The sequence below is a fragment of the Oncorhynchus nerka genome, linkage group LG22 (genome assembly GCF_034236695.1).
Source record: "Oncorhynchus nerka isolate Pitt River linkage group LG22, Oner_Uvic_2.0, whole genome shotgun sequence".
NCBI lineage: Eukaryota > Metazoa > Chordata > Actinopteri > Salmoniformes > Salmonidae > Oncorhynchus > Oncorhynchus nerka.
This window is the reverse complement of record NC_088417.1, coordinates 59,834,461-59,850,531: the sequence shown is the minus strand read 5'-3', so window position 1 is coordinate 59,850,531 and position 16,071 is coordinate 59,834,461. Positions and strand designations below refer to the sequence as shown.

The window sequence follows — 16,071 nt, the reverse complement described above, 5'->3', positions numbered from 1 at the left end:
AATGGGCCGCTCAAGAACATTCAGAGACTTGTCTCGAATCCACTCCTACGTTGTCTTGGCTGTGTGCTTAGGGTCGTTGTCCTGTTTGTCCCAGTCTGAGGTCCTGAGCGCTCTGGAGCAGGTTTTCATCAAGGATCTCTCTGCACTTTGCTTCGTTCATCTTTCCCTCGATCCTGACTAGTCTCCCAATCCCTGCCACAGATAAACATCCCAACAACATGATGCTGCCTACACCATGCTTCACCGTAGGGATGGTTTTGGCCAGGTGATGAGCAGTGTCTGGTTTCCTCCAGACATGACGCTTGGCATTCAGGCCAAAGAGTTCAATCTTGGTTTCATCAGACCGGAAAATCTTGTTTCTCATGGTCTGAGAGTCCTTTAGGTGCCTTTTGACAAACTCCAAGTGGCCTGTCATGTGCCTTTTATTGAGGAGTGGCTTCCGTCTGGCCACTACCATAAAGGCCTGATTAGTGGAGTGCTGCAGAGATGGTTGGCTTTCTAGAAGGTTCTCCCATCTCCACAGAGGAGCTCTGGAGATCTGTCAGTGACCATCGGGTTCTTGGTCACCTCCCTGACCAAGGCCCTTTTCCCCCGATTGCTCAGTTTAGCCAGGAGGCCAGCTCTAGGAAGAGTCTTGGTGGTTCCAAACTTCTTCAATTTAAGAATGATGAATGCCACTGTGTTCTTGCGGACGTTCAATGCTGCAGAAATGTTTTGGTACCCTTCCCAAGATCTGTGCCTCGACACAATTCTGCCTCGGAGGTCTACGGACAATTCCTTCAACTTCATAGCTTGGTTTTTGTTCTGAAATGATACAGATAGGTGTGCACCTTTCCAAATCATGTCCAATCATTTGAATTTACCACAGGTGGACTCTAAGTTGTAGAAACATCTCCGGGATGATCGTATGGAAACACGATGCACCTGAGCTCAATTTCGAGTCTCATAGCAAAGGGTCTAAATACTTTTGTAAATAAGGTATTTATGTTTTTTATTTTTAATAAATGTGAAAAAATGTCTATGGTCATTATGGGGTATTGTGTGTAGATTTACTTTTTAAAATTTTATCTATTTTAGAATAAGGCTGTAACGTAACAAAATGTGGAAAAAAGTGAAGGGGTCTGAATACTTTCCGAATGCACTATGGTATATTTTCACAACGCTTAGGAAAACTCTAAACCGATAATCAAAAAGGCAGTTGTTTCAAAACTCTAAGCATATGTTTAATTGACTAAGTACAACATACACAATCATAAAGTCACTTTTTCACCAAACATAATCATTGTTTCATCTAGAAATACATGTTTCACATTGCTCATGTTCATATGATGTTATTGCTTTTCACAATACAGTACTCACATTACTTTTGATATAATTGTCCTCTCATTTGATAAAATACATTTTACTCTTACTTAATTGATAACAATTGAACCGTTTAGTAAACCTATAGGTTATAAACTTTGGTCTACTACAGATCTACTACAGAGAACTACATAATGAACATGTATGTTTGTAAAGTATAAAAATATAAAGCTTGATATACTGTAATGTACTATAATTTTGATTTTACTTTACAGTACGTTTTAGAGATGTAACAAATGCATCCCCTAAATAGCTAAAAAGATGAAGCTGCTGGGGTTTTTTAAATTGAATTTTCACACTGCTTTACAAAAATTGCATTAGCCAATACAGTACTGTAATATTGTAATATATGCCATTTAATATATGTGGGAATAGAACCCACAACTCTGGTGTTGCTAGTGCCATGCTCTTACTAACTGAGCCACAAAGGACCACTACAATACATAAGTACAATACATTATGAAAATACAAGTCAAAGGTTTATGATTGCATCACCATGAGTGTGCCATCCTCCTTCAGGCTATAGATGAGGTATGCAATGACAGACCTATGTCAGCCTTGGATTTGTCATGACAAACGTTTTTTCCCCAGGTGCATGAACAATGAAGACATTTGCTGTGATGCCGATGAGAACCTACCAAATGTTCAGGACAGGCTTGGTGCAAACTAGTTACTGCTAAACATGGTTTCTTTCATTCATTTCATTTGATTACAGTACACCTACAGTGTAATTATATCTGAACAATACGTGTACTTTTTGCATCAATGATTGTGGAACATTTCTTCAATAATTCCAACTTTAATCACACATGGGATAAAAATGATGGAAATGTGAGTTTCAGTAAATGTTGATGGGTAGTGCAGGTGAAATGTGAAAACAGTGTTATGTACTGTATTTTACAGTACTGTAGCATACAACATTCAACGTTTTGAAACCTGTATCTTGCATTTTTTTGCTCTTTGATTAACTTCTCTTTTTTTATAACTACTGTTCATGCAGAAAATACTCTCATGTTTTGGTGATTAAATCCATTTTCGCTTGTTATTTCACAGTAAACATATATTTTTGGATCAATGGTTGTGTGGTGAAAGATGTCTCCAAACCAAAAGAATGCACAATAAAAGGTTTTCAATATAAGACTTACAAGTGTTACCAGTTCGGAGATTTGTACTAAGAGTTTAGAAAATTCACCACATACAGTACTTGTGAAAATAGCACCAAAGCGATTAAAAAAAAATAAGAAGTGATATCTGATCTTAAATCAGCACTCCTACTCTGAGACGCTTTATGAATACGGGACCAGGTTTTCTTTTTTACCTAGAAGTTTGTCATTGTTTGGCCAGAGAGTTTACTTGGTCCTGATGCGCCAGGTCTGAGTCAATCCCTGATAATAATGATAACCAGCAATGCTTTGGCCCTCGAGAGAAGCAATTCGATATCCCTTGTACAGTATATAATATTATGCATATTGAATCTCGGTTCACCTCCATGTACAGTTAGCCTGGTCCCAGATCTGTTAGTGACAATGACTGTAGGAGTTGGCTATACAGGACAAACAGATCTGGGCTCCAGGCTAAGGTATAGTAGCTCCATACCAGACCATGCCTCTCTCTCTCTCTCTCCAGGCCTAAGTCTGATGCCCAGCTCAGCCCTGGTGGAGCTGCTGTGCCGGGTGGAGTCGGCCATCATGGAGTACTCCGAGGAGCTGGTCACCCAGCTGGCACGCCGTGACGAGCTGGAGTTTGAGAAGGAGGTGAAGAACACGTTCATCACGGCCCTCATTGATGTGCAGAACCGACAGAAGGAGCAGCGGGACACGGGCAAGCGCCGGCGCCGGAGCGATAAGGGCCTCAGTCTGCAGGGTAACGCGGTAACCACGACCGTGGTTGGTGGTACTACTACTACAACCACTGCCCACACGGACTCCAAGCCCGCCTCTATGCCTATGAAGGTAAGCACTGAGGGAGGGAGATAAATGAGCGGGGCGGGGGTATGTTTGTATGGGCAATGGTATTAGTGTATAGGGTGATGGTGGTGTGTGTGTGTCTGTCTGTCGCACACACGCACACACACACACACACACACACACACACACACACACAAGCATGAGTGTCTGTGTGTTAATGTCCATACGGATGCATTTCCAAGCCAGACAGCGCTCTTTCTCTCTCTTTCTCTCTCTCTGCCTCCCACACCGTCATGGATAATGGACATAGAGGCCATTAGGCCCTAACTGCACACATTTTTTTTGTTTTGTTATCATAAACTGCACTTACGGGAAGAGAAACCAACACAGTACTCAGAGGACTTGACCATAGGTTCTTAAACAGTAAAAGCATAGACCAGCCTGTCCATATCCAGGAACAAATTAACAACACTTAACAGCCCCTCTTTACTCATAGCAAAGGACACGCCTGTGTTTACCTGTCTAATACCATGGTAGTTGTATCTGTTTAGTAATGACAATGTAGGAATGGAGTCAATTACTGTAGCCCTGATCATGATGTACAACCAGTCTATATACAATTGACGTGGTAATGTCTGATTTTAATGTCACAAGCATTCATGACGGCTCCTTTTAAATTAACAGCCTTTATGAATGCTGTTAGGTTACATGCATTATAAAACACACTGTTATGCATACTATATTCATAAAAGCGCCTCATAAGCTTCATAAATGCATAGGTAACTGATAACTGCATTTAGAATGCATCACAAGACAGCTGTCTCATAGAAAGTGTTACTGTGTTGTGGTGACAGAGGGTCGTTGTCACTCACAGCTGGTGATTGTCTGTGTTCCAGCGTTTTAGTATGGAGGGCCTGTCCAACATCCTGCAGACTGGCATCAGACAGACGTTTGGCAGCACAGGGACAGACAAACAGGTGAGACACTGAAGCTTTTACAGCTCCTAGCCACCAAGTATATCAGTGTGTTAAATCTACAATGATTCAACGCTGCTACGTCACTTCCCTAAAGGCCTCTCTTTTGTCTTTGTTGTTCAGTATCTAAACACGGTAATTCCATATGAGAAGAAAGCAACTCCTCCAACTGTGGACGACCTTCAGATGATCACCAATAGTAAGTAGGCGGGATAATGCAATCGAATGCTAAGCTAATGGGTCGTTTTCCTCGTTTGGGATAGCTGATCATACGACCACATCCCCAAATGTTCAACTCAGTTTCAATGTTCATTGGACAGACATACAAATTGACCCTCAAAATGTGTTTCGCTCAGTTAGAACCTCCTTTTCAATTTGATTAGTCTCTGTCCCACATAGCAGCTATACAAGTAGCATAGCTCAGAAATGTGCCAATGTTTTTGATTTTTATCCCCCACAGTTCTTTACGCCATGAAGGAGGAGAGTGAGAAGGTGCCTACACTGTTAACTGACTACATATTAAAAGGTAACTAATGCTTGATTAGGTTTAGAAACACTTAACATTACATAGGTATTACTCCAATAACTCATCGAATACAATTATATTATCCGAGTAAAGATAACAAAAGTGGAAAGTACAGGATCTACTTACTAGCCTGATACATACAGGGGCTATCCCACTGGTATAATAGTTAAGTCAACCCTGTTCCGATGGGAAACTCCAGTGTTTGCATATTGAATGTTTAATAGAATCAGCTGAGATTGCACCAATCGGATTCAACACAACACTTCCTACCCTAATATGGCTATTTAAATGGACCAGATCTGCACACACATCATCTGCTGCTGCATTGCGGCTCTACTATAATAATATGGTTATTTAAATGGACCATATGCCATTTAGCAGCCACTTTTATCCAAAGCGATTTAGTCAAGCATGCATACATTTTACATATGAGTGGTCCCAGGAATCAAACCCACTACCCTGGCATTTCATGCGCCATGCTATAACCAAAAGACCAAGCTAAGCTGTATGCTTGGCATGTTTTTGCTGCTTAATGTTGCTGCTGCAACTATTGCTGCCACCTGCTATGTGTTGTCTGTTTTCTGCTAGCCTACCACCACCCCAGCCTCCAACCGTTTGGTTTGTTACCATCAGGGGGATTGGAATATCTCTCTCACTGCCTGTAGTTTATTATAATGGTAATGGGTTGTCTTCTATTTTCTAATAAATGGTTCAATTAATGTGAATTTCCTGTCTGTACTTATTTAATTTGAAATGTGCCCGTAAAAAAAAAAAGGCTCATTATAATGTTTTTCAGCTAATTTGATTAGCACAGTTGACGAAGACTAGGTGACGACATTATGATGATAATTATTATAACGATGATTGAAGTATTCCCAATTATCAATCTATTTTTCTTCTCCAGTGCTGTGTCCCACTTAAAGAATTCAAGCCATGGGCTGCTCTCTGACGGAGACTTCTGAGAGGGCTCTCCAATCTGGTAACCATCCACCCCTCCTCCAGTCCAAGCTGCATGAGCTCCCCCCTGTTTCATAATCAGCCATGGATCATTACCATCTAAATCATTGTACCTTACTCATGTAATAAAACTACTGCCTTTTGCTGAGCTCACCTTGTCCTTCCTGCACACTAAGATCCGTCCAGAGCCAAAATGGCAGCCGCCTGAATACTAGTGTATGGGGCCACTGTACCCCTGTTGAAGAACTGACTAACTGATCTCTATTCAGAGCATGATAAGCTAATACTGACCACACAGTTATACAGGGATTCATTTTTAGTTTTATTTTCTATTTTTTACAGAGATTATTTGATATCAGATATTAACATGGCTATGTTTTACTTCACTGTACCTCAGGCCTAAAAGGGGTTTGGTTCTTATGTCATTTTGTCTGTCTGCCCATATGTCACCTTGTACAGATTATTGAGGATTGATGGGTTCAACTTAAATGTAGGAAATCTGGACTGAACATTTCTCTCATTATTCGAGGACAATAACCTGTAAACTTAACAAATTTGAATAAAAAAGCCATTGACCTTTTCTGCCATGCTAGTACTGTAGCTTAATATTACGGGTGCAGTATATTTAAATGTTTTTGTTATTTCAACCAATAATGTTTGAATATTCAGTGCTCTTCAGACTTTTGATAATTTATTTTTACTGTGATCTAATATTTCATATAGGCCATCATGTACTGTTGTTTTGTTTATTTTATACTTTTATTTAATGAATAATCAGAGTATGTGTCAACCCATTCTGTCACATGGAGTTTTATCATTGAGTTTTCATTGTCACTGATGACATGGGCTCATTTGAATACGGTATAGGCTTACTTATTTATGAATTCCTGTGAGCCACGTAGGAGAATACTACATTGCTAATCGCAAGTTCAAATAAACATGCTACCCTAAAACTGTGTGCCAGACGTGTTTTTTTTTGTCCCTTCTCTCTCTGCTGACTGAATCAAGGCAACACAACCCACTTGGAACAACCTCCAATGTTGTTTTAACATAATTCGTCAACATATTGTGACATGGAATCTACGTGGAAAAGACATTGGATTTGAAAAAAGTAATCAACATAAGCGGTTATTTTAAGGGTGAAATCTCAACCACAGGACTAGGTCGTCATGGTAACTAAATTTCAACATCGAGAAACCTTGTAAAAAATATGTTGAACTTGTACCTTTAAAACAACATCAGATCTTCAACGTTATATCCACTATCAGAAAGTGTGGGCAGCACTTCCTACTGGAGACTTGAACTATCTACAGCTCCCCTTTGGTCTACCATCTAGGGTTTTAACCAAGTCCAGCGCTGTTTAGCTATGATATTTGTCACTGACTATTACCAATGTGCTATTGTGAGAATGATTGCTGAAAGACCTCTACCTAAAAACTAAATAGATTCACTGTTGCTAATTCATTCCAAAAAGCAAATGAAATGCGACACTTATTTATCATCAATTATGCTTTTAGGCCTATATTGCATTTGCAGTCATCAACAGTTGTTTAAATTCAACCCAGAATTCAACTAAAAATAGACAATACAATAGGCCTAGGGTTTCAAGCTCGTTGATTTCAAATGTAATGATATTTAGTGACATTGAATGGTGTTTGGATGTCAACGCAACCAAATATCAACATTTGAAGGAGATATACTGTATCTTCTGTTTGGATAGTTCAATCTGTGCCACTGATTTAGCCTATGGCTTTCATTTCAGTTTGTCTACAAATTAATAATTTATGTGTTGGATTCACATCTCCATCTCAACCAAAAATGACTTAGATTTGGGGGAAGCCTGGCTTCTCTTGGCATCCGCGAATACTCCACTGCCTTTCTGACTTGACTTGAGCTGTGTCTAGTACAGGAGGCTGCTGAGGGGAGGATGGCTCATAAGGGCTGGAATGGAGTAAATGGAATGGTATCAAACACATGGTTTCCATGTGTTTGATGTGATTTGATTTGATTTATTAGGATCCCCATTAGCTGACGCCAATGGTGACAGCTCGTCTTACAGGGGTCCGACATACCAAAAAAGACATTACAGACAAAAATCTTTACAATTTACACACAGTACATTTAAAACATGAACATGTAGTGTGTGTGTGCACCTATCAGCTACACATACATTTTACAACAAATAGGTCACATGGGGTAGTAGCGTAGTTACGTGAGGTGTAGCTTTATTTGTTTTTTGAAACATGGAGTTCCATGCACTCATGACAGTATAATACTGCACGTTCCCTTGAATTTGTTCTGGACATGGGGACGGTGAAAAGACCCCCGGTGGCAGGTCTGGTGGGGTGTGTGTGTGTGTCAGCGCTGTATGTAAGTTGGCTTAACTTGGCTATGCAAACAATTTGGAATTTCCAACAATGTTTCTTATAAAAATAACACGTGGAAACGTGTTCAATGCCATTTAATTCATTCCGTTCCAAATTAAGGTGCAACCAGCCTCCTGTGATCTCTAGTGAAAAGCAACACATTGTATCAAATCAATCAACTGGGTCCGGCCTGAAGCTGTCTCTAGAAAACTTGCAACTGTATCAACGAGCCTATTCTGGGCCCTCAAGTCCCTCACCAGTGAGCTTGGGGCAGACAGCTGTTTTGTGTAAAGTTTCCACTGGATATCTGGGATCATTACTCATATTTAGCTCTTTTACAACAAGGCTTGGTGATTGTCGAGGTCGGGAGAGTGCTGGAAAGATTTTTTAAATACTGTGAAGAACTATTATCATTTGCAATGGATGTTAAAAAAAATTGGACTTCATTGCCTTACTGTGGGAGACAGAAAAAATTACTGAGAAGCTCAGTTTATTAGTGATGGACTTGGTGAGTTAAGACAATCAGAAATCAGACTTCTCCAAATGGACACTTTCCTACATTTGCCTGCAGCAGACCAAGTACTTGTATGTGTGCGTGCTCCCTCAAAATGACTAGGACAGAGAACCCAGACGACAGGGCCAAACAGGCAGGATATAACCCCACCCACTTTGCCAAAGTACAGCCCCCACACCACTAGAGGGATATCTTCAACCACCAATTTACCATCCTGAACAAGGCCGAGTATAGCCCACGAAGATCTCCCCCACGGCACAACCCAAGGGGGGGGGCACCAACCCGGACAATCAATCACCAACCCGGATCACGTCAGTGACTCAACCCACTCAAGTGACGCACCCCTCCGAGGAACGGCATGGAAGAGCACCAGTAACTCAGCCCCTGTAATAAGGTTAGAGGTGGAGAGAGGGGAACCGGCCAGGCAGAGACAGAAAGGGCTGTTCGTTGCTCCAGTTGTAACGGTTTTCTTCTGGTGAAAGAGAGTCGGACCAAAATGCAGCGTGGTTAGTTTTGTACATCTTTAATAGAGATGAAAATACAACAATCTACAAAACAAGAACCGTGAAAAAACCAAACCAGTCCTATCTGGTGCCACAAACACAAAGACAGGAACAATCACCCACAAGAGACCTAAAGAATATGGCTGCCTAAATATGGTTCCCAATCAGAGACAACGATAAACACCTGCCTCTGATTGAGAACCACTCTAGGCAACCATAGACTTACCTAGAGTACTACTCTAACCACATTCCCATAACTACAAACAACCCCAGACAAAACAAACCACATAAATCCCCATGTCACACCCAACCCCAAAATACTAACGAAAACACAGAATACTAAGGCCAGGGCGTGACACCAGTGGCTTTCTGTTCACCTTCACACTTCTGGGCCAGACTACACTCAATCATAGGACCTACTGAAGGGATGAGTCTTCAATAAATACTTAAAGGTTGAGACTGAGGCTGCGTCTCTCACATGGATAGGCAGACCATTCCATGAAAATGGAGCTCTATAGGTGAAAGCCCTGCCTCCAGCTGCTTAGAAATTCTATGGTCAATAAGGGGGCCTGCATCTTGTGACCGTAGCTTACGTGTAGGTATGTAAGGCAGGACCAAATAGGAAAGATAGGTAGGAGAAAGCCCATATTATGCTTTGTAGGTTAGCAGTGAAACCTTGAAATCAGCCCTTGCCTTAACAGGAAGCCAGTGTAGGGAGGCTAGCAGTGGAGTAATATGATCAAATATGATCAAAGACCAGAGTAATTATATCATTTTGGTAAAACATCAATTTACTTCAGGGAAAGCCAGCATCTGAACCGTGGACTCGCCCACTTTCCTTTCCAATTTGCAAATGGCTGAAACCAGAGATCTGTATATAATGAGGAGATGCTCATGTCTCTGCCCTAACAATAGGAGTAGTTGCCCCGAAGGCAGGAGACAAGTTTAGGTCTGCGTATTAAGCCCATAGAAATGCATTGGGCTTATTCTGGACAGATTTAGGCTATTGAGCCCTCTTGGGCACCTCTTCCTCTCTGCTGAAACTATCTCACCGGAGAAAGCACCTGAGCGAGCGATACATGGCTCCTCTGTTTTACTATATCTAGCCCATGGATCTGATGCTGTCTGGACAGAAATAGTATGACATGCCATATTTTGTTTGTCCAGACAGCATCAGATACATGGTCTACCCATGCTGAGACAGAGAGGAGTGGTTTCTATCGCTCCATTGCTTTATCTGAGATTTATGAGTGTCGGCACGAGTCTCGCTCAAATAAATGATCAACATTTCAATACCTTATTTGGACGGGCAAGGTTTTGGTAGGGTGAGCCAGGCCCCCTAAATCCCACCCGTAACGCAGGCCCTGGTCGCAGGTTTGTGGAGAACTTCACAATTGCGGTAATAATCTGAGCAGAATGTCATTGAGCACTTGCACCATATACTTTCATGTAATCTCAACTGCAATGCAGGTAAATTGATGAAGCACAGTGATAACACATTTATCTGTTGTATAAATAAACATAGCTGACATCGTATTCCCATTTGAATTTTGCTGTTCTTTAAATTGGTTGAAGGCACAGTGATAGACATTTGGGTGACAACTAAACCAAAACTATGACATTGTTTATCAATTGGAATTTAGTTATGCGTCTAGATGGTTGAAAGCATTGCTATAACACATTGAAAATTCAACAAACTTTGGAATTTATTTTTGAGTGGGTGAATATAGGTTGTAATGTTATTGATCAACGTCTCAACCAAATATTACCTAAATATCCACATTGAAATGACTTGGTGTGCCCAGTGAGAAGGATCAGTCTCCAAAACAGATTAGTCCTGAACTAGAAAACTCTTTCAGCTGAAAAAAACTGGTCCTGAGTGTTATATTTGGATCCATTTCAGTACGTTTTCATATCTTGTAATTCCGCACTTAATCTTGGAATCAATATACTGCATGTCTTTCCCCCATTTTTGTATGCAATAATCTTCACAACCCATAGACGGCAGGAGTGAATGCAAACTGCAATGTTATATTTAGGCCACAGGGTGGGGACATAAGAACAATTGTTTACATTTCTCTTTCCATTAACAAAATCATGCACGGATGACAAGTTAAGGCCCATAATGTTGCAGGCCTTCACACCTTCATTGTTACTCATCTGGTCTGAGATATTAGTTATTGGATAATACAGGTGTAATGCTTTCTCCAGGTGGTAAAATAAATAATACACCTTTACAACCATTCATCTTTTTATTAAAAATATTGATAGAGTATTTTCCATATACATACAAGTTGAAGAAACTTAAACACTCGACATAGTGGTCTATGTTTGAGCATAAATACATACATTAGCACAGCAGCCATCAGTGTGTCTTCTTACATTATCAGTTAGAACTAATCGATTACTAGTATTTATTAGATGTTCCGTGATATTCAATGTTATCATTTTGTGTTCCTGTTTTGGAAATTCTATCCCTGTGTTACATAATGCATATACATTACACTATCACAAAAGGCCAGTCTTGAATATTGTTTCATATTTTTCCATCTTTAAAACAGCAAAAGCATTTGCCATTGAATACCACTACACATATAAGCATGTCACAAACTATGTTATTTTGAGTCTGAGCTAGTCTCCCACACAGCAAAAATTGTCTATGCGCATATTTTTTTTTCTTTTTCTGTGCGCATACATTTCTTACATCAAATCAAATAACATTTTATTGGTCGCATACACATGTTTATCAGATGTTATTGCAGGTGTAGGGAAATGCTTGTGTTCCTAGCTCCAACAGTGTCTCTCTGCTCCAGTGTACTGGCAATAGCTATTCTCCAGTGATATAGAAGTTGAGGATAGGCTTAGAAGGAAAACCATATGCTTCATTTAAGCTGTTCTATTCAACTCCAGCCATTAATATGAACCAGTCCTCAGATTTAAAGTGACACAAACCTCCACTTCATATGTAATGGGTAGTCTTGTGTGCCACGCTTTGTTTCTTGGATGTGCTACAAGTATCTTGTTCATAACCTAGCAGAACACCATTACCTTGCTACACACAGACATGTCTGAATAGAGCAATCAAGACTAAGGGTAAAAATTGGACAGTAGAGTTTTGCCAAAGTAAATGCTTTCAAAGAAGTCCAGATTGACTCAAGGGTAGTTTGATCAGTGACATACCCAAAATCACTTTGTAATTGTTTTTTGCCTTGTATCGTTTATGCCTCGTATGAAACACAAGTGCTTCATCTTAGACTCATATTATGTGACACCTTTTGGGTCTATATCCATGAATATATTGGTCATCAGTTTGGGATGTTACAAGTTGAAACCTCTTTGGTTTTGTATCCAGTCCGTCACATACGATTCAACGAATAGCCTCAAGTACAATTGAAAGAAAAATAGTAAATATCTTATTTACAATTTCCTTGTGGAGAGCAACCAAAAATCATTACAACTCAATGGTGGAACCATAGTGGTTATATATCTTCGTCGATAAATTCAAATGTAATTGACAAAATGTGTCAAATTGTATTTTATACTATAAGCTATTCCTATGCGGTAAAATAGTAATGTTTTAAGCGCTGTGTTTAAAGAGCGTCGGCATGAAGTTTTATACAAGGTACATGAAAAGGTAACGGTTACCTAGGATTTAGAAAATGTTGCAGAAAATGTCATTCTAGTATGCCCAGTCTTTTTTCTTCTTTCTTAATTGCATGTGGCTAGACAGGTATTCAGCAGTAAGTCCACCATATTTGAGAATAAAAATAATAATATATGCTAATTTGGTTTGAAGCACAGGGTGGCAGGTAGCCTAGCGCTTAGAGCGTTCGAATACCCCAGCCAACAAGGTGAAAATATGTCAATGTGCCCTTGAGCAAGGCACATTACCCTAATTTGCTCCAGGGGTGCCGTACTACTATTGCTGACCCTGTAAAACACATTTCACTGCACCTATCCGTTTATGTGACAATTAAACATATATATTTGGTCCTAATCTACAGTTGTCATATCGATAAAATCTGCACGAAATGCATAAAGTAAAACATCAGTGGGATCCACACATTGACTGTTCTTGCTGTAATACACAGGCAACACACACGCATTGACCAGTGGGTATCATGACATCTTGTCCCCGTTTTTAAAGTGATGTCATAGAATGGCCTTCATAGGACATGGTAGATCGAGTAAATACAATCTCGAAAAAAGTTGCATTGGAAAACTTTGTAAAAAATACATTGATTGATAGTACAATAATAATTTAAAAAAAGATACTGCACAAATGTATGAAATCCAGATCTATGCATCCTTCGCATACAAACTGAGTATAAAAAGTGTAAAAAAAAAAAAAAAAGTACTTCCATATACTTAATTAAATAAAACTGCCTTATGTAGCAACATAGTCCATCTCTTTTAAGGTCTTACTAATGATCTCACTGCATTTTGACCGGGTCAAATGCCCCAGCTTCTCGAAGGCCAATTCAAGCTTTAATGCTCGAGTTAGACATATCTTAGTGGCAGTTGAATATTTTCCTTTTGAAAATCTATGTGAGTAAGTACAGCGTTGAAGGGTAAAGGTACAATGCACCATAGCAGACTGGTGTTACACCAGCGAACCAGCCTGGTTCTGAGCTGGCACCATGATGGGCACACCTCCCATGCGGGAGATGTTGGACGCAGTCACAATGGTGGGCAGAGGTGGTGGGCGTGGGGAAGCAGGTGCTGCCTGGGGCTGGGTATAGGACTGTGGGTGCTTGGTTCTTGGCATGGGGCTACCGTTGGCACTGGATGCTGCAGAATTAGCCGGTTGACCTCGGGGCAGGGGTGTAGCCACGTTGTAGCCGTAGTCCGGCACGGCGTGGCCTTTGGTGGAGGATCCATGGCGTGGTCCAGCACGGTAGCCAGAGACACTGCCTGTGGCTGTGATGATGGAGGCTGTGTCAGAGGGAGGGCGTTGGGGATAATGCTGGAGGTGGTGGTTGTGGTGGTGCTGGTGGTGGGACGAGGGCTCCCTCTGGTGGGGCCTGTTGGCAGTGGTGGTGATGGAGGAGAGTGTGCCGTTCTTGGAGACCACGTCCGATCCTGAGCCGGCGCTCTTGGCCCACGAGATGCGCTTGGGCGCCTGAGCGTCCTCCCTGGGGATGAAGAGGGGAAAAAGAGAGGAGGGAAAGAGAGAGGGAGTGACGGAGAAGGGGTGAGAGACTGGCTGACATGCATTTGGGCACATGAACACATGCAACATAGCAATATTGTGAAAGGGAGTCTAACTTGATGTCGTTGGCCCGGTCCTCTTCATAGTCTCTCTTTCGCCTCAGAAGGTAGATGAGGAAGAGGATGATGAATATGAAGACCAACACAGAGCCCACCGTGGCTCCAGCAATCATCCCTGCGTTAGTTGCTGGGGACAAACACACACACATTTGCACTACAGATCTGTGGAATAGTACCTTCACTCTCCAGGGTAAATAACAAGAGCCTTTGTGGTTGAAACAATAATTAAAAACTACGGTAGCATCATGTTTTTGTACATTAGTTCTGTTTTTACATGAACTCCACTCAGCTTTCTTCCCCCAACAGTGCAAGAACAGCAGCCTGTGACTGTTCAGTGTTTTTAAAGGACTAGGCAGAGAGTTGACTTCTTTGTGGAAGCATAAAGACACAAAGAACATACATACAAAAAAGGCTATTAAACCTCATTAAATTTCAATGAATTTATTTAACAGAACAGCATCCCTGCATGATGGCCTTTTCCACCAAATTGATGTATCCTTAAAAAAAAGAAGAAGCTTTATTGCATCTAATTTAGAGTCAACCAGACCACTTTTTTAGGAAATAAACTTTAGTGGGTCCTAGATGAGAGAGAGATGAGTTAGCTACCTAAGTGCAGGAATTTCAACAACAAAACGTATATATATATTTTTTTAAATACACGTGAAACATGCATTACACCCTTTTTAGAGGAATGCACATTTAAGTGAAGGGCAGTGCATCAGTCCCGATTAAAATTCATTCATAATTACTTGCTCTGGATATCTGCATGCTCTGGTTTTCTAAGCCATTTCACGTACCAGGAGTCAACAATATTAGGAAGCACATTTCTCTACATTCTGACTGGTCCATATAGTGTATAGTGAGTCATGTGGGTACTTCAGTACGTACAGGTAATGACCTCCAGGTTGATGTAGCAGCTGTCATTGCCAGCTGTGTTGCTGGCCGTACAAACGTACTTCCCCGACATGCTGCTGCTCAAGTTGCTCAGCTTCAGCGTGCCCGTTTTTTCATCTGTAACGTGCACACACACACACAAAAATATAAACTTATACAGTGTCCATATTAGGACAGCATTGTCAGTCCTGCTGTGACTGTGGCTTTCCTTATATGGACACCGTGCATTGGTCATATGAAATTCCTCATCATTAAATCACTACTAACCAGAAAATAAAAATGGACCAAACAATGTGGGATACCTATGTAATTATTGCATACCATAAAGGAGAGGAAATAATTTATCTAACAATGGGAACACTGACTATGAGTTTGGAATAGAGGTTCAAACGAGTGCATTTGAGCAGAGTCAAATGAGGATTCAACCTCATCTGTGCTTTAATCTAGTTCCAAACAGATTAGCCGCTAAATCTCCAAGTCAAAACCAAAACAGAACAGAACAATGACACAGGCATACCAAAATAAACTCAGATGTTTATTCACCATCCTTTTGATTGCCTGTGCCATTTTACATTAAGTGTCCTTAAATCCACATAGATAAATGGTAGCCACATGCGCATGTAGTGTATTACTAAGTACAGATTGAAATAACTCACAATTGTTATAACTGGATGTGGTTACATTGTCATTACCTAGCACCTGTAAATTTGGGACACATCATGTAAAGTGAGACCTGATTGTCTCAATTCACATTTCACTTTCCAAAACCCTTTGCCACTGGCAAAGTTAAACCCTCT

The 16,071-nt window shown here is 40.7% G+C and overlaps 2 protein-coding genes across 4 annotated transcripts in view; one reads left to right on the top strand and one right to left on the bottom strand.

Annotated features, from left to right (window-relative positions):
* LOC115105418 (fasciculation and elongation protein zeta 1 (zygin I)) overlaps window positions 1-6,679 on the top strand; it is a 40,034-nt gene extending 33,355 nt beyond the window's left edge. For all 3 annotated transcript variants that reach the window (XM_065007288.1, XM_065007289.1, XM_029627452.2), the window contains exons 6-10: window positions 2,989-3,314; window positions 4,166-4,246; window positions 4,367-4,442; window positions 4,704-4,769; window positions 5,674-6,679. In XM_065007288.1, the coding sequence (XP_064863360.1) occupies window positions 2,989-3,314; window positions 4,166-4,246; window positions 4,367-4,442; window positions 4,704-4,769; window positions 5,674-5,690 (566 nt within the window). In that variant the 3' untranslated portion in view covers window positions 5,691-6,679. The remainder of the gene's footprint in view (window positions 1-2,988; window positions 3,315-4,165; window positions 4,247-4,366; window positions 4,443-4,703; window positions 4,770-5,673) is intronic.
* A 4,663-nt stretch (window positions 6,680-11,342) lies between these two features.
* Window positions 11,343-16,071, bottom strand: part of LOC115105417 (endothelial cell-selective adhesion molecule-like) — a 69,433-nt gene continuing 64,704 nt past the window's right edge. The window contains exons 5-7 of the mRNA XM_029627448.2: window positions 15,269-15,391; window positions 14,378-14,507; window positions 11,343-14,244 (exon numbers count right to left, since the gene is read on the bottom strand). Coding sequence (XP_029483308.1) covers window positions 13,713-14,244; window positions 14,378-14,507; window positions 15,269-15,391 — 785 coding nt within the window. The 3' untranslated portion in view covers window positions 11,343-13,712. The remainder of the gene's footprint in view (window positions 14,245-14,377; window positions 14,508-15,268; window positions 15,392-16,071) is intronic.